At 40.5% G+C, this 26,178-nt stretch overlaps 1 protein-coding gene across 1 annotated transcript in view; it reads left to right on the top strand.

The window, feature by feature from the left end:
* PHLPP1 (PH domain and leucine rich repeat protein phosphatase 1) overlaps positions 1–26,178 on the top strand; it is a 246,530-nt gene that overhangs the window by 111,601 nt on the left and 108,751 nt on the right. The window contains exons 2-3 of the mRNA XM_049782068.1: positions 10,274–10,470; positions 17,283–17,408. Coding sequence (XP_049638025.1) covers positions 10,274–10,470; positions 17,283–17,408 — 323 coding nt within the window. The remainder of the gene's footprint in view (positions 1–10,273; positions 10,471–17,282; positions 17,409–26,178) is intronic.

The raw sequence follows: 26,178 nt of genomic DNA, 5'->3' as shown, positions 1-26,178 counted from the left end.
AGGAAGTGTCAAAGGCAAGACCTGTTCTCTAGTTATTTCACTATTTTCTCTTTCATCTTCTTTTCAACTTGATTTATTTGCTTTTTTGGTTGGTATTAGTCAACCAAATATTGATGATATAACAAGTTTTGTTTTAAAAAAAAATCCTCCAAACAACAACAAAACCCCCTTCCAAACCACAATCATTATTACTACTGTTAGGCAATAGGTTTCAAATGGTAGATTCCAGACTAGTAACAGCAAAATCTCAGATCCCCCCAGATGACTGCATTAGAAACTCTTTTGTGGAGTCTTCTCTTTTATTTGTTTGTTTGTTTATTAGCAAGTCTTTTGGGTGATTTTATTACCTGCTAAAATTTGGAGCACTCTGCTGTGACTGCACTTCTCTTGTTCCTTTTCAGCAGCATTTGTTTCATAGTCTGCTACACATTAAATCCATTGTACAGTCACATCTTAACTTTGCCTTTTAAACATTTTTTTTACAACTTCATAGTTAATTTTTACTGTAGCTTATATTAGAGTTTGTCAGCGTCTCTTTTAAATGACTTTGGCCTTGTGTTTACAGAACCCTTAAGAGTTTGAAGGGTTATTTTCCAGGTAATGTTTCATGCCTGTTAGAAGGGGAATTACAAGCTTTAGTGGTATTCAAAAAAACTCAAATTAGAGAAACATTCGGGGCATGACATTTGTCAGGGATAAGGTCTAGATATTTGAGAGAAATAAATAAGCCTAATCAAATTGAGTGGTTGTCAGTGAGAAGCAAGATTTACTGGGCAGTTGCTTTATTTATTTATTTATTTATTTACTTATTTATTTATTTATTTATTTTTGATTAGACACTAAAATTGAGCATCCCCAACTTCATTTAACAGCTGGTTGTCATTTCCATTAGCAAAAGCAGCTAGTCTCAAATCTGTTTCCGAGCCCTGCCAGCATGTCTTGCTGAGTTGTTTGGCCTTTCGGCTCTGAGACAAAATTCCCAAGTGCCAGTTCAGTGCTCATGTCTCTAGACCTTATTACGCGGGTAGTTGAAATCCCTTCTGCCAGCTCTGGAAATGACCCTCGACTGGTAATTTAATTCAGCCTTTCTGTCATTGGAAGTAGTCAAGATGGATTTAAGGCTTTACATGCAATAAGAAACATGCTTTACAAGTTTTATCACTCTGAGCACTAAAGAGAGAAAGCAAGGTGAGAATTAATTGTTTTCACTCCTTCCTGACTGCTTTCATCTCTAGGGACCTGGTATATTTTTTCATCACTTCTTATGATTGACCAACTACCTTCATTCTGATACCATCTAACATTATAAATGTTTTCATTTTTCTTAAATAGTAGAAATTCCGATTTTATTTTATTTTTGCCTTTCTGGTACAGTAGACCATTAATTCACACAAAATTCTTCAATATTTTTGTTGATTGCTTGAGGGGGCAATTCAGTCCTATTAAAGTTTTATAAAGTTTTGAATTAAGTTGCATTAGTCATTACCCCAATCTTAAGAGGCCACTGCATGTCTGTTCACTCATAAGTCTGGAATTCAGGCATCCAGCTGGGTGCAGGCTCTGGTGTCAGGAATTTTCTTTTCAAGTCCAAGAGGCTAGAGAAGGATTTACTTCCAGTATGGCTGCCTCCAAGCCCTCTACCTCTTTTGCTGGCTGTTTGCAGAAAGGTTCAGTTCCTTACATTGTTGGCCTTTTTATTGCATTCCAAGAACGTCCTCATCACATGGCACTTGGCTTCCTCAGAGGCAGTGAGACTAGAGTGAGCAAGGAAGTTGGTGACCTGGTTTTTGCAGTCACAGACCATAGTCACTTTTACCACATTCAGTTGTCAGAAGTGCATCACTAAGTATAGTCCACATGCAAGGCCCATGAAATTAAGGCTCCCCCTGTGAAGAAAAGTTATTTTTGAAATGTCATTCTGCCACCCCTCCCATTCTGTGTTCAGCTTAAAACAGTCTTTTAAATTATAATTAGGTCATATGAAAGAAAGACTTTAAAGGAATTGGTGGATAATATATTTCAAAGTACTATACTAATAAATATTGGGATGTTTTTTTAGCAATAACCAAATTTATTTTTATTTTTATGTCGTTTCAGTGGTTTAGTTCCAGTTAAGTTTCTGACACTATACATATGTGTGTCCCTGAAATTTCTCACGGTCTCTAGAATTTTAAATGGAAAAATAAAAGGGTGAAATAGAAAATGAATTTGGGGAGGAGCAGGATTTTTAAGTGCATGTACTTTTATATTCAAACTGTTAATAAGAGTGCATTTACTGTGACCATTCCTTGTACTTTAAAAGTTATAATAATTGTATTTCTGGGTTCTTTCGCCCTTGCCTTGAGCACGTCCTAATGGACCAACACAGCATGCATACACTATGTTGCTATTTTTTTCTCCTTTTATTATCATAGAAGAACTAGTTGGTACTTAGGATCCAGGCAGTAGCAGAACAGATATAATAAACAACTTCTCCAAATGCAACCTGAAATGTGTGTTGTTACTTCAGTTAATAAACGTTTCTCTTCTTATACTTACTGATTTTATTTTGTAAAATTTCTGTAAGTAGATAGACTTTAATTTCAAAAAATCCTGGTCTGAGCAGAGGAGTAGTACAGGGTGCTTGCCTCATACAGAGCTGGTACACAGGTTTGCTTCTTGGCATCGTGTAAGGTTCCCTGAGCATAGAGCAAGAAATAGTTCCTGAGGGCCAGAGAGATACCACAGCGGTAGAGCATTTGTCTTGCAAACAGCCAACCCAGGACCAATGGTGGTTCGAATCCCAGCATCCCATATGGTCCCCTGTGCCTGCCAGGAGCGATTTCTGAGCATAGAGCCAAGAGTTGCCAGGTGTGACCCAAAATCCAAACCCCCCCAAAAAAAAGAAAAAGGAAGGAAGGAAGAAAGAGGAAAAGAAAGGAAGGAAGGAAGGAAGGAAGGAAGGAAGGAAGGAAGGAAGGAAGGAAGGAAGGAAGGAAGGAGGGAGGGAGGGAGGGAGGAGGGAGGGAGGAGGGAAGGAAAGGAGGGAAAGAAAGGAGGGAGGGAGGGTTCCTGAGCATAGCTGGTTGTGATTCTCTTCCCCAAATAAAAATGAAACGGAAGAGAAAACAGAACATCCTGTTCACCCCTCACAAATCCTGATCTGAATTCTATAGTGTAATCCAAATTAGTGATGTTTTATTATTTTCCTTCTTTACTTCTCCAGTTAGAATTTCTCTGATTAGGGTGGGTAGTAAAGTAGTAAACCACATGTTTACTATACATATACATATACATATACATATACATATACACATGTATATGAGGCCCAGGACTAGATCTCTGGCACTTTCTTTTTCTTTTTTTTTCAGGAGAAATCCAGCTTTATTACAAGACCTAAACCACCACGTGCCACATGGCTTCTAAGCTAAGCAGCCTCTTTCTAGCTGCTCTCCATATCTTAGCTACGCCTGCCTCTCTCTCCCTCTCTAACTTTCCTTATTCCCTCTCTCCACCCAAAAGATTCCGCTACCTATCCCTGGCACTTTTAAGAAAAAAAATAATTGAGACTGGAGCAGTACTATAGTGGGTAGGGCATGCTGTTGACCTGGGTTCAATCCCTGGCATCTCATCTGGTCCCTTGGACACTGCCAGAAAGTAATTTCTGAGTGCAGAGCCAGGAGTAACCCCTGAGCATCACTGTGTGGTCTAAAACCAGGAAAAAAAAAATCTCTTATGTGGAATAACATTTAAATGTAGACTTTAAACTAGAGAGAAAATAGGAGGAAAAAAAATAAAACAAAAACAAATCCAAACCCTACTCTTTTTTTTTTTTTTTTTTTGGTTTTTGGGCCACACCCAGTGACGCTCAGGGGTTGCTCCTGGCTATGCGCTCAGAAGTCACTCCTGGCTTGGGGGACCATATGGGACGACGGGGGATCGAACCGCAGTCCGTCCGAGGCTAGCGCAGGCAAGGCAGGCACCTTACCTTTAGCACCACTGCTCGGCCCCCAAACCCTACTCTTATTTTAAAACTGGAGGAGAAAGATCTCTCTTTTCTTTGATCCAGATTGGAATTTACATAGGGCGTGTTAAAATAGATGAACCGAGGCTGGAGAAATAGCACTGGGGTCACAGCTGTAGCCACTGTCCCAGCTGGGAACACCACCACCATCCATGGTCTCCCAAGCACTGCCAGGAGTCACTCCTGACCACAGAGCTAGGAATAGTAGCCCCAGAGGACCTCCAGGTATGCCTCCCTGCCCCAAAAGCAAACAAAAAAACAAAACACCTAAATTATTGGGCTGAACCTCAGAAATGGGATTTAGAATTCTAAACCCTGTTTTAAAATGTTTAACTACTTTGATGAATAGTCTTGTAATCAGGAAGAGCCTGTGACTGCAGGCAGACTTCAGGCAAAATTTAATTCTTTTTTTTTTTTTTTTTTTTTTTTAGACTTACTAAATTTATTTCATGTCATGGTGGTCACTTTTATAGCTGTTAGACTTATTTCCAATCACATTACTGATCACAGAATTCATTAACTATTATTTTACATTCAAGGGTTTCAGGAGCACAGCAAAACAGAAAAAGGCCCACCAGATGCTTCAGTGTGGAGCCCAAGATTGATCTTTAGAGAGAATGTTATTGCTTTATTAGTCCTTTTTTTTTTTTTTTTTTAAAGGATTTATTCCCTAGAAACCCACCTACCAGATGTTCTCTGTAATGAAACTGTTCCGGGTTCCCTCCAACAAGCCTCACCTCTGGGGGTCAAACTCTCTCTTCTCTGGGCTGACCCCGCTTCCTTCCTCCCAGGCACTGTATAGATGATGCATTCATTGGTGGGTCTGTGCAAAACTTTTATCAGACAGAAACAAGAGAAAGCTCAGTAGTGGAGACTAATGCTCCTAAAACAGCCATGGACCATGCAGGGAAGAAAAATATAATTCTTAACTTTGGAAAAAAAGGTATAGGACACTAACTTTGGTTTAACAAGTTTTATGCTTGAATATATAAGTAATCCTATTAGAAGATGCTTATTACAGGAAATAATTGGGAAAAGAAGAGCAGAGGAACTATGTTAATATTGATTGAAGCAGGAATATTCAAGAAATACATCCACCCACTATGGACAACAGTTTTGATAAGGTGTCAGAACTGTTGAAAGGGGGATGAGTAATCTTTTTTTTTTTTTTGTGGTTTTTGGGTCACACCCGGCAGCGCTCAGGGGTTATTCCTGGCTCCAGGCTCAGAAATTGCTCCTGGCAGGCACGGGGGACCATATGGGACGCTGGGATTCGAACCGATAACCTCCTGCATGAAAGGCAAACGCCTTACCTCCATGCTATCTCTCCGGCCCCGAGTAATCTTTTTAATCAGTATTTTTTGTATCATTTGGATAATTATAAGTTATTCCAATTAATTGAACAAGTTGTAAAAAAAAATAACAAGCAAACACAAATGCCCAAGCAAAACAAAAAAACTCCAGTTTACTTATTTATTTACTTGGAAATTAACTTGAAATTGACCAGAGACCTAAAGGCAAGAATAAAAACTAGGACAGTTTTGGGGAATCCTAGTGAACTTGAGTGCTTAGAACAAAGGACATTGGCCCTTGGCGAATGACTTCACCATATTTTATTCTCTTGAAGATAGTCACGTGAACTCAGTGTCACTTTGGATGTCCACTTGTTTATTTTCTGTCAGGGATCCATAACATTGGTCAAAAACGACTATATTAGATATGAAAGTTAATGATTTAGGTGAAGGGTGATATGTTTTCAATGCATAAATGGATTTGTTAGAAAAATTTAGGCAATGACTTCTTTTTTTTTCATTTAAGCACCTTGATGACCTTGATGACTATTCTTTTAGATTTATGGTGGTGATTCAGATGGCAGAGCTCAGGATTGGGTTGGTTACTGAGGATGAAGTTCCAGAGGGTGGCTTGAGATCCTTCGTGGACAGACTCCATCTAATATTGATCAATGTTCTTGGGTCATATTTTGAAACCCTTGTAGTCACATTTGAAAAGTGCAGAGGACAATTTTCTTGATAATCCTTCGCATCAAATCCATTGTCCAGACTGTTTTATTCCCTCTTTGATGTATTTTTAATGAATTTTTTTCATCTAGTCATGGTGAAATTACAAAATTATTCATGATTGGGATAAGGCATACTTGTGGGAGCACCATAGGACTCCTTGGAACTCTGCTGAGAATGCTCTCTGTTTAGTTCTTTGCTGTACGCCAGTTTCAAATAGCCCAACTACTGTTTTGAGCAAGCAAAATTATATAGTGTGTAATATTTACTTTATAACACATTCTGGCACACTAAGAAAAAGAGAAAGGGAAACTCACAGTCTGCTGGTCTTGTTCTTTGATCAGTTCCACCCAAATGTACATGTGTGTGTGTGTGTGTTGCTATTTCCATAAGTATTAGACGTCTACCAATACTGCTTTGCATTTATGCTTATTTTGTATATAATACCTTTATTTAAGCACCATGATTACAAGTATGTTTGTAGTTGGGCTTTAGGTATAAAAAAGAACACTCCTCATCACCAATGCAACCACAACCAATGCCCTCATCTCCCTCCTCCCCTACCCCCAGCTTCTGGCATTCTGTTTCACTCAGAACCATTGTCATGATAGTTGTTAGTGTAGTTATTGCTCTAACTGCACTCATCACTCTTTGTGGTAAGCTTCATAATGTGAGTTAGTCCTTCCAGTCCTCATTATGCTAATTTTTATTCTTCAATAGATGAAAAAAGGAATCTGTTTCTTCTATTAGCATTTCTTTGAAGGTTTTTCAATACATATAAGATAGTACCCTGCTTTCCCTCTCTCTCTCTCTCTCTCTCTCTCTCCTTCCTTCCTTCCTTCCTTCCTTCCTTCCTTCCTTCCTTCCTTCCTTCCTTCCTTCCTTCCTTCCTTCCTTCCTTCCCTCCTTCCTTCCTTTCTTCCTTCTTTCCTTCCTTCCTTCCTTCCTTCCTTCCTTCCTTCCTTCCTTCTTCCTTCCTTCCTTCCTTCCTTCCTTCCTTCCTTCCTTCCTTCCTTCCTTCCTTCCTTCCTTCCTTCCTTCCTCCCTCCCTCCCTCCCTCCCTCCCTCCCTCCCTCCCTCCCTCCCTCATTTATATCTGAACGTGAAATTCATTATTCAGTTTTAGTATTACATGTTGGTTATCTAGAACTGGGAAGTGCTTTTTCTCCTTGCTAATCCCATCATATGTTAATCACAGTTGTTTCGTTCAGTTTATATGACTTGTATGAAATATGATTCCATGTTAATTTTCTTCTGAGAAATGAAAACCCTTCATATACTATGTCTGAGTCTCAGCAGCTCTTTTTGAATTCCATAACCTACTATACGTCATCCTTCTTCGATGGATGGTAGTTCTCTTTGCGGACTTAGTCTTTGGCGAATAATCGTGTTCATTTAATAGTTCACAGATCTTTTTAAAAAAATTCTCAGTGGGGCCAGAGAGATAACATGGAGGTAAGGCGTTTGCCTTTCATGCAGAAGGACAGTGGTTCAAATCCCGGCATCCCATATGGTCCCCTGTGCCTGCCAGGGGCGATTTCTGAGCGTAGAGCCAGGAGTAACCCCTGAGTGCTGCCAGGTGTGACACACACACACACAAAAACCAAAACCAAAACAAAACAAAATTTCTGTGATAATAATTTATTAAATGCCAGTTGAAAGAATAACATCAATCCTGATTATTCTCATTTAATCCTAGATCTCGAATGTTATTTTCTTAACTTATTCATAATAATTTCTTCTCAATAGACTTAAATTAGGTCTAGCCACTCAAAAAAAGCTCCCGGCCATTTTTAATGTAAAATTAAATTGTAAAGACAGACAAAATTAACCTTAGATTATTGCACCAGAGGACTTAAGATGATCTTTTTCTAGAATTTTTAAGGAAAAGCCTCTTGTTTTGGGGCCACACCTGGTGATGTTCAGGGGGTTATTCCTGTGTTCAGGAATTATTCCTGGACCACCTGGGATCCAACTCAGGTTGGCCACATGCAAGGCAAACACCCTCCTCACTGTCTATGGCTCTGGCCTCATCTTTTTAACCCTTCTTAATCTAGTAGATGACAACCATATGCACCATTGGTGAATGTCATATTCAATGTCACATATTGGGCAGTTTGTCTATTTTTAGAGAAACTCTTCTAACATTTCTTGCAAAATCGGTTTTAATGCTATAAATTCCCTAAGCTGTTGCCTGTTCATGAAGCTCTGTATGCTTCCTTCAAATCTGAGTGGTAGCCTATCTGGGTAAAGTGTCCTTGGTGAGATGTTTAAGTTCATTGAGTTTTTGTACTGTATCTTTCATATTCTTCTGGCTCGTTGAATTTCATTTGATAAAGACGCTATGTGCTTTATATGCTTTCCTTTGCATGTATTAGTTTATTTTTTGATGTGTTTTCAATATTCTGTCTCTATCTTTGACTGCTGTCATTTTGAATATTACATTTCTTGGAGTTTTACTAATTGACTTTATTTTCATTGGGACCTTTGGGCCTCTTGGAATTTGATGCCCATAATCCTCAAATCTGGGGAGTTCTTATCAATGATTTATTTAATTATTGCTTTTTCATCATACTTGCTTTTCTCTTCTTTAGGACTTAGGTGATTCTTATATTGCTCCTCCTGAACTCATCACATATGAGTTTTGTTCTTTTCCTGTTCAGGTTATTTGGTACCTTCTGCTGTTTCCTAGCTGTTTCTTTCTCATCTTGGAGCCCCTCAATCTTTTGCTCAGCTTTTGTTATTCTGCTGTTCAGAGCCGCCATGAACTTTTTGTTAAATATGACCTACCATGTTCTTTATATCTGACTGTAGTATTTTCATTTTGACTCTCCTACTAAAGACACTCTCTGAGGATTTTACTGCTATGGTTTATGGCTTTGTGGTATTGTTTTCACTCATTGAGTTTAGTGGGCTTCAGCATGTTTCCCCCATTGGTTTTCTAGTGTTCCTACTGAGGTGGGGTGAGTCTTTGTTGTTAGGACCCCCCCCCCCAGAAGATGCTGAGGGATTAAGATGGAAGTTGTTCTCTGTCTTCTGTGCCTTTCTGCACAGAACAACAGGAGCAATAGTGTCCATCTGCCTATAGTGGACTGAATAGATCTGTCACATAGTCGCATGAGTGGCTGAGTGCTTCAGAAGCTATGGTATAGACCTTTTTTGTTGTTGTTTGTTTTGGGGCCACACCCAGTGGTGCTCCAGGGTTATTCCTGGCTCTGTGCTTAGAAATCACTCCTGGCAGGCTCAAGGGGACTACAGGGTTTGCTGGGGATCAAACCTGGGTTCATCCCGGGTCAGCAGTGTGCAAGGCAAATGTCCTACCACTGTGCTATTACTCTGGTCCCCACTTAATATGATACAGGTCATAAGTAGAGGCTTCTGGGACCCATCTAGTAAGGAGAGGCTCAGCCTCCTGGTCTGGAACAGGTCCAGTGATGTCAGTTGGAGGAGGCCGGCCTTACTGGCATGGTGGAGCAGCAAGCAGATCCAGAAAATAAAGCAACTCTTACTATAATTGCATCACTTCATTTTTCAGATTTTTTCATTTATATATCAGATTATTGCATACAATTATTCTCTGTTATTCCAGGAATTTATTCTATAGGCTGATAAGAAGGGGTGGGGGTGGGGGGGAGAGGCCCATTTCATTTGGCAGGTAATTTAAAGGTCTGATGTGCATATTTGATCGAGAGAACCCCTGTGCTCAATCCCTGGCATCGATCGCTACCAGTGTATGGTCCCAGGAGCACTGCCAGATGTGGCCTCAAATGAAACAGAAAAGTGAGGGAGGAATAGGGAAACGGCTCAACTGGCTGGAGCACATGCTTTGTAAGCAAGAGGCTCAGATTCGAGACCTCATACCTCATGGTTGTTTGAACCCTGTAGTCTGTGGTTTAAAAACTAAAACCAGGAAACAAAACAAAAGTTGGTCTTATTTTTTTTTTTTAAAGGCTAAAATTTTATATCTCCCTCTCACTGGTAGATGTTTTGGTCATTCCTTTTGTCTTGTTTTAGCCGACAATATGAAGTAAATTTGTGCTTAGAAAGGAGCTGGGGTCTTGGGTGGTAAACTGAGGACCGTGGTGGAGGGAAGGTCAAACTGGTGATGGGATCAGAACAACTCTGTTTGGAACAACTTGGGAAATCACAGTGTCCTAACAAAAATTTTTTTAATTAAAAAAAAATATATATATACATATATATACATATACATATATATATATCCTAAAATGTTTTCTCCTGTTTGTTTCAGGGAAACCTCACAGCACCAATTCTTCAGAACGGATCCAGCTCTCAGGGATGTATAATGTCCGTAAAGGCAAAATGCAGTTGCCTGTGAATCGGTGGACCAGACGCCAAGTGATCCTGTGTGGGACCTGCCTGATTGTTTCATCTGTGAAAGACAGCTTGACTGGAAAGATGCATGTCCTGCCACTGATTGGTGGAAAAGTAAGTTTCAGATGACCAAAAATATCCACCGATTGCCCCATGGCACTAAGGGGCTTTGCGGGGAGTCCTTCCCAGAATGTGGGGGTGTTTGTTTTTTTTTTTATTATTATTTATTCCCCCCCTTTTCTTTTTAGGTTTTTGGGCCATATCCAACAGCACTCAGGACTTACTCCTGACTCTAAATCTTTCCTGGCAGACTCAGCAGGAGACCATAGGGGTGCAAGGGATCGAACCTGGGTTAGTCCCAGGTCAGCCCCATGTAAAGTAATGCCTTACCTGCTGTGTTATTGCTCTGGCCCCTGGGGATGGTTTTCTGCCCATTGGAGGTCTTACTTGTTCCCTTGTTCTCCGGGCCACTATTTGATTTGGAATTGTGGAAAACAACCAACAAAGCCATCAATTCACCAGAGACCTTGGTGATGTTGAATTCTTCAGCATGACTGACCAGCATGACTCAGAGAGCAGTGTATCTGGAATTCAGTGATACACTAGAGATTGTAGATTATTATTATTACCATCATCATTGGTTTTGAGACCATACCTGGTGATGTTCAGGGGTTTACTCCTGACTTTACACTCAGGAATCACTTCTGGTGGTGCTCTGGGGATTATATAGGATGCTCGGGGTTGAACTCTGGTTGGCCAACAGTGAATGGCTACCTGAACATATATTTTGTAGTGTAGTATATACTGACCCTTAACTTCATGTCCCTGCATGCATACTGGAGGCTAGATTCCCTAGCAGCAGGACTCTTTCCTCCCACTTTACCTCATTTCTCTGTTTATTTGTACTTTGTAACCAAGTGACACCAGCAATTTTCATTTATCATGGTAGCTAGTCAGAAAGTGTGAAACTGAAAATTTGCACATTTGAGAGAGAAAAAAACATTTCTTGTGCAGGTTGACAGATATTTCTGACATTGCTGGCAGTGTTTCTTTAGATGTGAACCTTTTTATTTCTGCCATTTATAGAATAAAAACAGGCTGCCAGATTTGATATCGAAAAGGAATATTTCAGTGCTATGATAGTCTGCTAGTAAAGGGAAAGGCAACTCTGAATAAAATAAATATGCTTTTAGAAGCCAAATTTGTATAGTGAAGTGGTTTTATGTGTATGCATGCATGTGTGTGAGTGTGTGTGTGTGTGTGGGTGTGGGTGTGTAAGTGGATAGAATAAGAAATAAGGTGTTGCTGGCATGTAGTACTTGGTGGGCATCAGAGCTACACCTGAACTGTGGGTTTACTGCAGGCAGAAAGTAAGAGAGAGACAGGAGGGAGGGAGGGAGGGAGAGAGAGAGATGGTTGTTGAGTCGAACTGTTGTGAGGACTCATGCATACCTGGATTCACAGCTCAGGTTCTCTGCAGTGGATAGCAGAGTTCTGTATGGGTTCCAGGTGTTGGTCTCACTGTAGAATGAGCAAGCCAAGGGTCTGAGGTGTGGATGTGAGTCTGCAAAGGCAGCAGCTTTGCGTGGAGGCCATTGGAACCAGGTTGGAGGGAAGAGAACCAGGTCCTGCCAGGAGGCGAACCTTTATCATTGTCCCTCAACTCTCCCCCAGTGGACAGGACCTGGAGAATATAGAGAAAAGACAAGTTCAACATTTTGTTGTTTTTTTGTTTTGTTTTTGGGCCACACCCGGTGACGTTCAGGGGTTACTCTTGGCTATATGCTCAGAAAGTGTTGCTGGCTGGGGGAACCATATGGGATGCCGGGGATCGAACCATGGTCCATCCTGGGTCAGCTGCGTGCAAGGCAAATTCCCTACTACTGAGCCATCGCTCGGCCCCTGGTCAACATTTTTTTTGTTCGTTTATTTTGTCTTTGGTTTTGCTTTTAGGCCACACCCAGCATTGCTCAGGGGTTACTCCAGGCTCTAAGCTTAGAAATCACCCCTTGCACACTTGGGGGTACATATGTTATGTCAGGAATTGAACCTGGGTCTATCCTACGTCAGCTGAGAGCAAGGCAAATGTACCACTGAGCTATCACTCTGGCCCCTAAGTCAATTTTTATTAGAGAGAACTAGTTAGTGCAGTTCATGGAATCATTTTTTAAAACAATTTTGTAGCAATTTATTTTTTGAGTTTTAACACGTCTTTGCTTAGGAATCCATGACCCACATCACATTTCTCTCCACTTTACTATTATATACTCTAGTCCTAAAAAGACAAATACTTGATTGTCAGGTTGCTAGGTGTATTTACCTCTGTGTCAGTCATCCCTTTTAAAACAACTTTTATCCAAGTACTTAGAAAGAGTGATATCTTATTATGGAAAAATTTTATCCTTTGAAGGAATTATTCAAAAAATAGCAATCATGGTTACCATAATTCATAATTAAAAATAAATATTTCATCTTTGAAAGCCTGTGAGTTCAACAGTGTCTTCTCTATAGTGTTAGATATATTCATAGGCAAATTTAATCACCTTTTTGTTTTGTTTTGGGGCCACACCCCAAAACTCGGGTTACTCCTGGCAAAGCGGACCATATGGGTTACTAGGGAGTGAACCCTGGTTGGTTGACATGCAAGGCAAATGCCCTACCCACCACTGTACTATATGGCTCAGGTGCCGGATTGAATAACTATTTGTTCTCATTGCTTCTATGAAAAAGCCCCTTCACTTAGCATCTGCCTTACCAAGATAGACAATTCCTTATCACAAACATCTAAACAAGTATAATTTACTATCAAGAGGAGGGATCAACACAACAGTGTTTGCTCTAAATGAAAAGGGAAAATACCAAAGAAATCATGGAGTTTGTAGTTTGTGGGGGAATAAGGGAATTCCAAGATGCAATAAGCAAACTAGACAGAATTTGAAGAATGAAAACTCTTGACATGGAAGGAATGATCAGAAAGGGTCTTGTGCCAGAGAGCAGAGACCAGAAAGCTGCAGAATGTTCTAGAAGGCCAGTAGCTGCGGTCTCAATTAGCATTTTCTTTCAGAGTCGGGCTCTTGTCCTGTTTCCCAGGCCTGTGACTGGTGAACTTCCAGCTCAGAGAGGTTGTAAGTTAATAGTTTCCTTTTCTCTCAGGTAAGCCTTGTAAAACCTGTTTGTCCCACACCTTTCAAAATTGAGTAGGTTGAAAAATGGAAGTCATGAAAACCTGTTGACCGACTTAGGAAAATATTGCTCACTCTTTGCAGTCTGAGTTTGTTTTAATTCTTGTTCTTTTTTTTTATTTGAAAGTTTTTTTTTCTTTATTTAAACATCTTGATTAGATTGTGATTAGGTTTCAGTCATGTAAAGAACACCCGCTTCACCAGTGCAATATTTTGGGCCAAAGAGAAAGCACAGTTGGTAGGGCACTTGTCTTGTATGCAGCTGTCCTGTATTTGAGCCCTGGCATCCCATATGGTTCCCACACCACCACCAGAAATAACTCCCGAGAGCAGAGCTAGGATTAAGCCTTGAGCATCACCAGATGTGGCCCCCAAACCAAAATAAACAAATAAAGAATTAAAAAGATTTTCTTATTCACAGAAGAAATAGTAAATGGAGTTCTTTGGAAGTTTATAGAAAGGACAGCCAGCCCGCAGGAGACAGGTTGATCATAACGTAGCTAAAAAGATGAGACGGGGGCCAAAGCAACAGTGGTAAGGAGTTTGCCTTGCATGTGGCCAACACAGGACGGACCCCTGTTTCAATCCCGGCATTCCATATGGTCCCCCAAGCCTGCCAGGACTGACTTCTGAGCACAGAGCCAGGAGTAACTCCTGAGTGCTGCCAGGTGTGACCCTCCTGCCCCCCAAATTGAGACTGCTTGAGTGTGACTGGGTTGGCACTTAGAAGGTAGCATTTGAAAGATGAAATTAAATAGGACTCAGCATTGAATTCTTAAAAATGATTTGGAATAAGTTTGTGGTGTAGTTATTGCATTGCTTTTGTCCTTTAGAATTTAACTTAGATTTTATATCTCATGGATTCTTGACTGGCTGTTTGTTAAATTGAGGTGCAACATAGAGTCACGTAGCCTTACTGTAGGAGCTGGAGTGCTCCAGGAGCTGGACCACTCTGAGTAGTTCTCTGCTGGCACTTCACATCCAGCACATTGTATCCTCTACCCTAGACCATGGGGAGTGGGGAGAGGATGTCTAGAATATATATATTCATTTTTTTCTTACGTTTTGAAATAAGTTTTATCATCTAACTGTGCTTTTTTTTTTTTTTTTTTTTTTTACCATCCCCAGCAGTGCTCAGGGATTACTCCTGGCTATGCACTCAGGAATCATTCCTGGCAGGTTTGGGAATCATATGGGATGCAGGGTATCTATCGAACCTCTGTCGGCAGCCTGCAAGGCAAATGCCTTACCCACTGTGCTATTGCTCAGGTCCCATATAACTGTTTTGCTTATTTTGAGGCCTGCATATAAAAATGGCATTTTACTATGTATGGTCTTCTGTGAATTTTTTCTCTACCAATGTGAATTATATATAAGAATCCATGTTGCTTGTGATATGTGGTTTTTTATTTCTGTCTAATATTTTATGTCCTAACTTGTCATAATAAATCATTTTCCTCTTAATGGAATTATAGGGTGCTTCTGGTTTTGTTGTTATTATAAATGGTATAAATGTTGCTGATGTAGTCTTACGGTGGTTTGCCCCTGGATATGCAAGTCATTTTTCGGAGGCAGTTATTCTCAGTTGCTGTTCCTGTGCCCCAAGACACATTTGGTAATAATGTGTTCGTGTTTGGGTTGTCAACATGTCACTTAATATAGGCTGAATTATGCTGTGGTGAGCCTTTCCTACTCCTCAGGACTCAAAGTATTGCTCCCTCATTCTCTGGCCATTGTCGTGGGTTAGTGGAGATTTATTTCTCATATAGTTGTAAAGCGATTCTAACCGATCTTACCGGTGGTATATTTGGATTCTATAGCTCTTCTTTAATCCTTGGGCAGGGGAAGAGATAACTGAAGGGCCAAGGTGGAAAGGTTAAAGGGGAAGAGGTAACTGAAGGGTCAAAGATGGAATCGTGTCTGTGGATGCAAAATCACTGGTGCCTCGTCTGTGCACAGCTTTTTTTTTTTTTTTTTTGGTTTTTGGGCCACACCCATTTGACACTCAGGGGTTACTCCTGGCTATGTGCTCAGAAATCGCCCCTGGCTTGGGGGAACCATATGGGACACCGGGGGATCGAACCATGGTCTGTCCTAGGCTAGCGCTTGCAAGGCAGACACCTTACCTCTAGCGCCACCTTCCCGGCCCCTGTGCACAGCTTTTTAACCAAGACTAGGTACATGGCTACATCTTGACTGCAAGGAATCTGCAGTATAAGAAGCAGAAATAAGGGAACATCTTCGCTAAAGAAGACTACTAGTGACATTGACAGGGTAGGAGTTCAGAGCACAAAAAGTAATGTAAAAAGAAAACAACAACAACCCCCCCAAAAAAAAAACAGCCAACCAAAATGTAATGCAAAATTCCAGATAGTTCTGAACAATACACAAAGGTTGAACTCAAAATATCTATAGTGACTTGAGAAATACTGCCTTTGATACAGTTACTTGTCTAGAAAACCTGGAAATTAAATTTGGTTATTTGGGGGTTTATGAGCCATGAGCTAGTATTTGAGGGTTACTCCTCAGCTCTGCGTTTGGGGCGCTTTCTAGCAGTGCTCAGGGGACCATAGGGGTGCAGGGGAGAGAACTTGGATCAACGACATGCAAGGCAAGCACCCCGCCTGCTGTATTATATCTCTCTCTCTAGTCCCTAAACATGATTTCTTTTTTTTAAATAGTATTTTGAGCCACATCCTGGTTATACTCAGGGCTTACTCCTAGCCCTGTGCCCAATGATCACTTGGCTAGGCTTGAAGATCATAGGTGGTACCTGAAATTGAATTCAGGACAGCTGCGTGCAAGGCAAGCTTCCCAAGAGTACTACTGCTCTAGTCCCTCCATATGAAGTTTTAACAAATTTAAAATGAGTTTTGATGCAGCTTAATGAATTTAAAACAAAATAATATTTGATTACTGACTTCTAACTTGATTTTATTTTGGTTTAAGAACACAACATTTGTACAACGCTGATCTTTTGTGAAGAATCTTTTTCTCAAAATTCATGATAGGTTTTTGGTAATTTTTGTAAGTGAAATGGGCCTGTGCAATACTGTTAGTTTATTCTTTGTACTTTTCTCCATTCTGGGAGTGGAGGTACATTCTTGGAGTTGGGACACACCCTGTGGTACTTAGAGATGACTCCCAGCACCCATATGCTCAGAGGTCTTTCCTGGCACTGTTTGGAGATCAGGTGTGCCAGGGTGTGAACCCAGACTTTTTGCATGCAACACATATCATTCATTGTGCTCTCTCTAGCCCCAGGAAGTGGAGATTTTGGTGGGATTCTGCATTGTTAGAATTTCAGTTTCTTGCTTAGTTGGGCTTTTTGTTTCTCAGCCTATCACAACTTCACATTAAATTGTAAAATTCTTATCTAACCCATTTGAAGTTTTCTTTAAAAAATATTTCAAAATGATGCATACAAATTGACAGGAAGTAGCATTCCTTAAATCAACCTTAGGTCAAAATCCACTTCAGAGGAAGGAACTTAGAATCTTTCTATTTCTGAGTGTACAGAGCCATGAGAAAGGAGAGTTCATTCCAGTTTTAAACAAAAAGGAGAGAATTCCACTACTGGAAAAATGGAAAGACAGTAAAGCTCATTTTGGGGGAGTTATATCCCAATTCAAGACTGGATGGTCATCAGATGGGGCTTGTTCTGAGTGGCCTCAACACCTAAAAGTTAAGTCAGTGAAATATTGTCAGTGATTCTGCTTTCTTACATGTCTTTGTTTTTCGTAGGTGGAAGAAGTGAAAAAGCACCAACACTGTTTAGCCTTTAGCTCTTCTGGACCCCAGAGCCAGACTTACTACATCTGTTTCGACACATTCACAGAGTATTTGCGGTGGCTTCGCCAAGTCTCCAAGGTAAGAGTCATCCCAGCTCTCATTGGCTGAGTGTTTGCTGCTCTGCTCTGGTCAAAGTAGTGGTAGATATTCATTGTGTTTCTTTACATCCTGCCAGAAATTTTGAGGAAGAATATAAATTTTGGTTGTAGACTAGCCTTTTACAATTGGAGTTCTTCATCAGCCTTGTCTCTGCTCAAAAAAGAAGAGAACTCAGTGGGTAGACTAGCATTATCTAAATATTAGACATAGTAAGAGATGGAGAAGAGTTGAGGGATTTACCCAGGGTAGGACAAACCCACAAAATACCCAGAAAATTGCTACAAATTTTCCCTTTCCTTGGCTTTTTTCTTAAAAACAAACTAATCATTTCATTATGCCATCTGCCTTCTACATTTTAAACTTCTGCCTTTTAAATGGTTTTGTTTCTTTTTTTTTGTCTTTATATGTTGATGGGTTTATAGTTCTCCCATTGAATAAGGCCAACATGATTTACAAAACAATATGCGTATGTCTAAATGCATAAGGAGTATTGGAACCAGAATAAAGTAACTAAATAGATAAATTAATAAACAAATGCTGGTATTTAGAGGATGCATGTGAGGTTTTTTTCTTCTTTTCTTTTTTTTTTCCTAACCTCTAGCTTTAAAAGTTAGTAAAATTATGGGTGAATGGCAGTACTTAGTGCTTTGTTTGTCATACGGTGTTTTTATGAAATGAAGAGACTCTTCATAGGGAATGGAAGCATTACAGTGGAATTCACTTTTATATATTAAAATTTCCAGCCCAGTTTCTTTCCAAAGTACAGTGTGGTGTAGACTGTTGTACTATATAATTATTTGTTAAGCAAATGAATGGGGATTAGTTTCGGAAAGAAACATTAATAGAGAATCATACCTAGAGTCTCTCTAAAATATTAGTAACTTTCCAATGCCCAGGTAAAAAACTTTCTGGGTGTGGCAGCACTTAGGATCTTTGATTTCTCTTGTTCTCAGAGAAACAATAGGGACAAATCTTCATTGCTAGGACCTAGAATATTCTTCAGCCAGTAGAGAAGTGGTACTTCTGTTAGAAAGAGCAGCACCTCGCCAGAGCAAAGAGCAGGGTGACACTCCCGAGAGTTAGACAGAGAAGTGAAGTGATAGCGGAGGCAGCAAGCACATCTGTCTAGCAGTTTCAAAATTACTGCGAGAAGACAAGTATTAAAAAACACGGTGCTTTATATTGGAATGGTTACATGGCTTCAAAGCAAAATGTCATGTCTCACTCCATTATTCAGAATGAAATGCTCAGCTACAGTTTTTCTTTTTTTAAAAAAATTATTTTAATATAGAATGTTGATTTTTTTTTTATTTTTATTAAAAGACCATTTTGAGGTGGAGAGATAGCACAACAGTAGGATGTTTGCCTTGCGTATGGCCAACCCAGGACAGACCTGGGTTCAATCCTCGGTGTCCCACATGGTCCCCCAAGCCAGGAGCAATTTCTGAGCGCATAGCTAGGAGTTACAGTTGAGCGCCGCCAGGTGTGATCCAGAAAACCATAAAATAAACAAACAAAAAATAACAAAACATCCTATTTTGGAAGAGTGTCCTATTGATAAAAAATTGCAGAGAGTTGAAGAATTTTTCTGTGTCATCTTCAATTGGCTTCCAAACACTTAACCATAAATACATCTATCAAAACTAAGACCAGCATTAGTACCTGATGCAGAATGAAAATCTGGTTTCAGTAGATCTTGCTAGTCTTTCTATTAATCTATTTTCAAGATCTATGTAGGATACCATAGTGCATTTAGTCTTCAGGTTTCCATTGGTGTGTGAGAATTTTCTCTTCCTTCCTTCCTTCCTTCCTTCCTTCCTTCCTTCCTTCCTTCCTTCCTTCCTTCCTTCCTTCCTTCCTTCCTTCCTTCCTTCCTTCCTTCCTTCCTTCCTTCCTTCCTTCCTTCCTTCCTTCCTTCCTTCCTTCCTTCCTTCCTTCCTTCCTTCCTTCCTTCCTCCTTCCTTCCTTCCTTCCTTTCTTTCTTTCCTTCCTTCCGCTTGAAAACATATGGGACACCAGGGATTGAACACAGGTCTGTCCTGGGTAGGCCTTGTGCGCACAAGGCAAACTCCCTTCCGCTATGCTATCTCTGGCTCTGAATCTTCATTTTTTTTTTTTTTAATCTTTAAACACCATGATTACAAACATGACTATAGTTGGGTTTTAGTCACAAAAAGAATGTTTTAAGGGGCCAGAGAGATAGCATGGAGGTAAGGCGTTTGCCTTTGCATGCAGAAGGATGGTGGTTTGAATCCCGGCATTTCATATGGTTCCCAAGCCTGCCAGGAGCAATTTCTGAGCGTAGAGCCAGAAGTAACCCCTGAGCGCTGCGGGGTGTGACCCAAAACAAAACAAAACAAAACAAAACAAGAAAAAAGCATGTTTTAAGAAGGTTTTTAATGTACTTGACAGTTTTGAACGACCTCTGTGGGTAAAATGTTTGATGAACTGTTTGTTGCAGGGGGCTGTTTCAATCTATTAGATCAAATGCAGTATAATTGTCAGCTGTTTTATCTACCTTCTGGCACTAGTCAGAAGTATAAATTCTTAAATAATGATGAGACTGTAAATAAGAACAGATGTAAATTCTCATCACTACTAATGACAGGTTGTTTTGAGACAATAGCAAAAAGATTAATAGGTGCTAGGTTTAATAATCTTATTTAGTGAGCATTCCCCCTACCCCCCAGGGTAGGTCATGGCTCTAAAGCCAGCGTCCCTTAAGGTAGGATGTGTTTATATGCTGGGGCGCAGCAAAGAGTAGGTCGATGTTGGTCAAGGCTTCTAGGGAGAGGCAGAGGTACATAATTTTGTAGACAAAAACTAAGTGGTCAAGCGATTATTGTGTTGTAATAATATGATGCTATACCTGTGGCCAGAGTAGAGTAGCTCTTTCTGAGGAGGGAATGCGATGGTGGTGGGTGGTTGGAGCTATAGGGAGGGGGCATGGCCTTTTCAAGCAGTGGGTAGAAGGCAGGGATGCTACAGAGTTAGAGCAGGCAATGCCAGGGTGAGCAAGGGCCTCCCAGGCAAACAGCCCGGTGCTAAAGTAACAAACCATAGCCAGAGAGATAGCAAGCATAGCAGTAGGGTGTTGGCCTTGCATGTGGCTGACATGGGACAGACCCGGGTTCGATTCCCAGCATCTCATATGGTCTCCCGAGCCTGCCAGGCTCGATTCCTGAACACAGAGCTAGGAGTAACCCCTGAGTGCTTCTGGGTGTGGCCCAAACACCATATAAATAAGTAAAATAACAAACCATTAGCAAATTTTATACCAGAAAGTTTTATGTTCTGCTATTTACTGGCTGTGAGGAGAATGGGTTGTTAAGGGAAAGAAATAGAAGCAGGGTGTATTTTATAGAAGAGAGGTGAGGGGGGTGGGGGGAAAAAAGAAGAGAGGTAAGGGAGGGCATTGGAAGGAAGGGGAGAGATGTGTTTGGAAATGGGCAGGATTATTGATAATTTTATATGCAGAACGAAAAAAAAGGGAAGAAATAAAAGCTTCTGAATTCTTTCTTTGGCTTTTGGAGCAGATGCTTTCTTCATTGAAGAGTACCAGTTAGACTCACTTGTACCTTCCAAACTATGGCAAATTTCAGTTTTTGATTACAGAGAGCTTCTGTTCCTAGAATTAAGTACAAGAAATGGGTACTTAGGTCGCAGATGGAAAATGTCATTCTTTGCTTGGTTGCTGGTGATTGTGCCAAACTTGAGCTCAGTCCTGAATTTTCCCTGTCACTGGTTGGCTTGTCCATCATCTGACATGCCATCTCTCTGGTCTACAGGGTGGTCCTCTGGGCGATGCTGATCTCGGAACAGATTCAGGTGTCAGCCCACTGGGAGGGGTGGGGCAAGGATTGCTACACAGAGCATGAAGGCAGCCAGATGGGGGACAGGAATGTCAATGTCAATTTCCTTTTCCATCATGTGCCACCACCATGCCATATGATGGCCATTAGGAGCCTCTGCTGAGTGTGTGCTGAAGGGAAATGGATAGGATGGAGTTCTCTGCATAAGAGGACTCTCTCTCTCTCTCTCTCTCTCTCTCTCTCTCTCTCTCTCTCTCTCTCTCTCTCTCTCTCTCTCTCTCTCTCTCTCATACACACACACACACACACACACACATACACACACACTCACGAACATGGGTGGGTGTTCCCAGGAAGTGGGGGACTGTCTTGATTTTACTGCCATTCGTTTAAAATGAATTAGAACCAAAATGCTACCCCCTTTTCCTGTCAGAAATTCTGGAGAAAGGAATGGTAGAAAAACACATCATTGACACTCCCAAAGTAGAGATGGTTTCTATAATTCACTTGATTCAAGTTTCTGAATTTTCAGGTTTTAGTAGAGAAAGTAAATAATAGTACTTTTTAGAACCTAGATGAAATTAGGCACAGAACACAAAAGCTGTTATTTTGTGCTGGAATTGTGTGTGTGTGTGTGTGTGTGTGTTGCTTGTGCCTTATATTTGTGCTGGAATTTGTGTGTGTGTGTGTGTGTGTGTGTGTGTGTTCCTTAGATAATTTTTATCACCATCTTGCCTGCACTTCATCACTGTTTTGTCCAACATTTTTTAAACAGCAATAGATGTTTTTATGTTTATTTTAAGAAGATGTATGTTTAGTGTCTCTGGACAAAATATCTCTGTTGCTCTTAATCCCTCCTTTGAAGGGAAGTCATTCCGGATGAGAGACACTGGGGAGATTTTGTCCTGAATAGTCGGGGTGACAGGGTGAAACATCAAACATGATTTTTGATATAGTGTCTTGCCTGTCTCTGATCTTGAAAAGTCAATGCTCGTTTCGAAGAAATGGTGGACATTTTTCTTTTTCTGTTTTTTTAATAGCCAGTGAATCAAAGAGGAAAGTGAGTTAGAATGGGCTAAAGAAAGATAAAGATGGTAGAGATAAGAAAAAAAGTGAACTTTTTATTTGAATATGACTCCTTAAAATGGGAACATCCTTCTGTGAACTTTGCATATTATGTTGGAATTCTGTGGTAGTATATTGTATAGTAGGGACTATGATGTCTTGTTGAAATATATCATATATATGATCTAGATAGCTCTATATAGTATATGTAACATCACAAGATCATGACGCTAGGTATTATTATATAGTGATATATAGGTAATGATCTGTGATAATCTTGCTTTAACGCTGCAGTTGGGAGGTTGGGTGGGGCTACTAAAAAGAGAAGAGACAGTTAGCCCTTTGGGAATTTGTGGCCCTGGGAAATTTGTCGGGCTGAGTCTATTCTAGACCACTTTGGACTTCCTGCTTCCTCTCTGCTTGGTCATCTGCTCTTCCTCATTCATAGATATTAGGAAGTGATACAGTTTAGTCACTTTTAAGATTGGTTTCTATGGGAACTGTTTCTTTTCTTATAAAAGACACGCAGTGTTCCCACATTGGATAGTCTTTACATTCGGATTTTTTAAAGTCACAGTCATCTCGATAAGGATTTGAAAGAAAAGCAAACCAACAACGGAAACAAATTTCTGATTTTTAAAATGTGATATCTTTATTTAAACACTATGATTACAAACGTGTTTGTAGTTGGGTTTCAGTCATAAAAAAAGAACACCCCCTTCACTAGTTCAATTTTCCCACCACCACTATCCCCCATCACCCTCCTCACCCACCCCCTGCCTGTATTCGAGACAGGCAATCTATTTCACTCACTCACTGCCATCGTCATGATAGTTGTTGGTGTTGGTATTTCTCTAACTACACTCACCAATCTTTGGTAAGCTTTATTTCGTGGGCTGGTTCTTTCAAACCTCATCTCTGTTGTCTCTGGATATTATTACGATACTGTCTTTTATCTATCTTAAATCCCACAGAGATGAGTGAGACTATCCTGTTTCTGTCTCTCTCCCGCTGACTCATTTCACTAAGCATAATAGTTTTCATGTCCATCCAGGAATAGGAAAATTTTATGACTTTATTTTTCCTGACGGCTGCATAGTATTCCATTGTATTTATGTACCACAGTTTCATTCATCTGTTATTGGGCATCTGGGTTCTTTCCAAGATTCTGGCTATTGTTTATAGTGCTGCAATGAATATAGGCATGCACAGTTCTGATTTTTTTTTAAATCATCACAGCCCCAGCCCAGTCAATGAAATACAGAAAGAACCAAATTCCCATGTATTTTAAAGTCACCTGAATGAGAGAATTAATTGTAAGGGAAATGGTTTTCAGCTAATGCTTTCAATCATTGTAGAAATGCTCATCTCTATTCTAACTTCTGTCATTTGATATGGGGGGATGTCATACATTTTAAGGGTTAATACATATGGTGGGTTATACTAATATACTTCCTCATCTGATTATCTGGGAGCAGTGATTAGGAGTAATTCTGACAGTGCTATGGGGACCACCTGTGATGCCAGGGATCAGACGGGGATCAGCTGCTTGCAAAGCCTTACCACTGTACTCTCTTTCAAGCACCATACTTCTTACTTTTGAAACTTAATTTTGGTGGTGTTTTTTGTTTGTTTGTTTGTTTGTTTGTTTTTTGGGTCATACCCAGCAGCTCTCAGGGGTTACTCCTGGCTCTGCTCAGAAATTGCTCCTGGTAGGCATGGGGGGGACCATATGAGATGTTGAGATTTGAACCATTGTTGGTCCTGGGTTGGCCGCTTGCAAGGCCCCTACCACTATGCTATCTCTTCAGCCCCTGAAACTTAATTTTGATGTTAAAATTGGATGCTTGTTAAAATAATTACTAAGGTAGTCTTTTTCAAGTTTATTTGGAGTAATTCTTTTGGGAGGGGAGGCTATACTCATCAGGGCTTACTCAGGGCTCTGGGCTCAGGGTTTAAACCTGATGAACCATGTGCAAGTAAAGGCCCTCCCCACTGTACTACATTGCTCAGGTCCCAAAATAGCTCCTTTGGAAGAATTATAATCTTTTTTTTTTTTTTTTTTGTGGTTTTTGGGTCACACCCGGCAGTGCTCAGGGGTTATTCCTGGCTCCAGGCTCAGAAATTGCTCCTGGCAGGCACAGGGGACCATATGGGACGCCGGGATTCGAACCAATGACCTCCTGCATGAAAGGCAAACACCTTACCTCCATGCTATCTCTCCTGCTCCGAGAATTATAATCTTGAGTGTAAAATTATCTCAAACATATTAATTTCTGACATGCTTCACATTCAGTAAATATTCGATTATATGCAAGGGCCAAGTTTGTTTGACATGGGCATGTGGATCCAGCATGTTTTCAAAGTGTTGTGCAGTGCCGAGGGTGGTTAGCTGAGGGGAAACAGGGATTGCAGAAGAATAAGAATTTCTGTATCAGCAAAAAAAGGAATCAACAGGGGCTGGAGACAGAGTACAGCGGAGAGGGCACTTGCCTTGTCCACAGTGGCCAATTCAGTCTCAATCCCCAGCATTCCATATGGTCCCCTGAGTCTACCAGGAATGATTCCTGAGTGCAGAACCAGGATTAAACCCCTGAGTTCTGCCAAATATATCCCCAAAACAACAACCAGAAAATAGAGCAACGTGATAGAAATGGGGATCTGCGATCTCTGGCCCACTTTTTGGAGTTGTTCATTTTAGACATGTTCATTGATTCTTTGAACCCTCTTCAAATTTTTTTGTTTTGTTTTTTTGTTTTTGGGTCACACTCATGGTTTAACTCCTGGCTCTATGCTCAGAAATCGCCTCCAGCAGGCTCGGGGGAACCAATGGGATGCCGAGATTTGAACCACAGTCCTTCTGCATGCAAGCAAATGCCCTACTTCCACGCTATCTCTCCGGCCCCATTTTCAAAAAAAATTTTTATAGGAATCTACAGCTGTATCTTATTTTCAAAATTAACACTTCTCTGTCTCTATGTAATCTCACTATAAAGTATTATTAAAAGGCTGGAGAGATAGCCAGAGGGCCCATGAGCACAGCTAATACAAAATGAAATAAAACAAAGTGGGTGGGGGCATCAGAGAGATAGCACAGCGGTAGCGCATTTGCCTTGCATGCAGCTGACTTGAACAGAAGGTGGTTCTAATCCCAGCATCTCATATGGTTCCCCGTGCCTGCCAGGAGCGACTTCTGAGCACAGAACCAGGAGTACTGCTGAGCACTGCTAGGTGTGACCCCCAAAACAAAACAAAAATTCAAACAAATAAAGCAAAACAGCAAAACGAAAATGGGCATTTCTCTATTTCCAGGTAGATTATAAGAGGATTTATGTGGCTTTCTTGCTGAGCATGCATGTGATTTGAACTCTTGTGGAAAATATAAAATATTCAGAGATCCATCTATTAAGCCCCTATACCTAAGACCTAGATTCTGTAATTAACATTTCACAGCCAGCCAGTTGTGTTTGATCTGCACAGTTATCCTCTCTCTAGATCAGGGGTCCTCAAACTTTTTAAACAGGGGCCAGTTCACTGTCCCTCAGACCATTGGAGGGTCTGACTATAGTAAAAGCAAAACTTATGAACAAATTCTTATGCACACTGCATATATCTTATTTTGCAACGAAGAAACAAAACAGATACAAATACAATATGTGGCCCGCGGGCCATAGTTTGAGGACCACTGCTCTAGATTATTATACAGCAAATAAATCCAAAATCTATTTTACCCACCATTATTCTCTCTCTCTCTCTCTCTCTCTCTCTCTCTCTCTCTCTCTCTCTCTCTCTCTCTCTCTCTCTCTCTCTCTCTCTCTCTCACACACACACACACACAAACACACACACACACATATTCACTTATGTGTAAA

Source organism: Suncus etruscus, chromosome 10 (assembly GCF_024139225.1).
Source record: "Suncus etruscus isolate mSunEtr1 chromosome 10, mSunEtr1.pri.cur, whole genome shotgun sequence".
Taxonomy (NCBI): Eukaryota; Metazoa; Chordata; class Mammalia; order Eulipotyphla; family Soricidae; genus Suncus; species Suncus etruscus.
The sequence above is the reverse complement of the archived record's forward strand: the minus strand, read 5'-3'. Positions and strand labels throughout refer to the sequence as shown.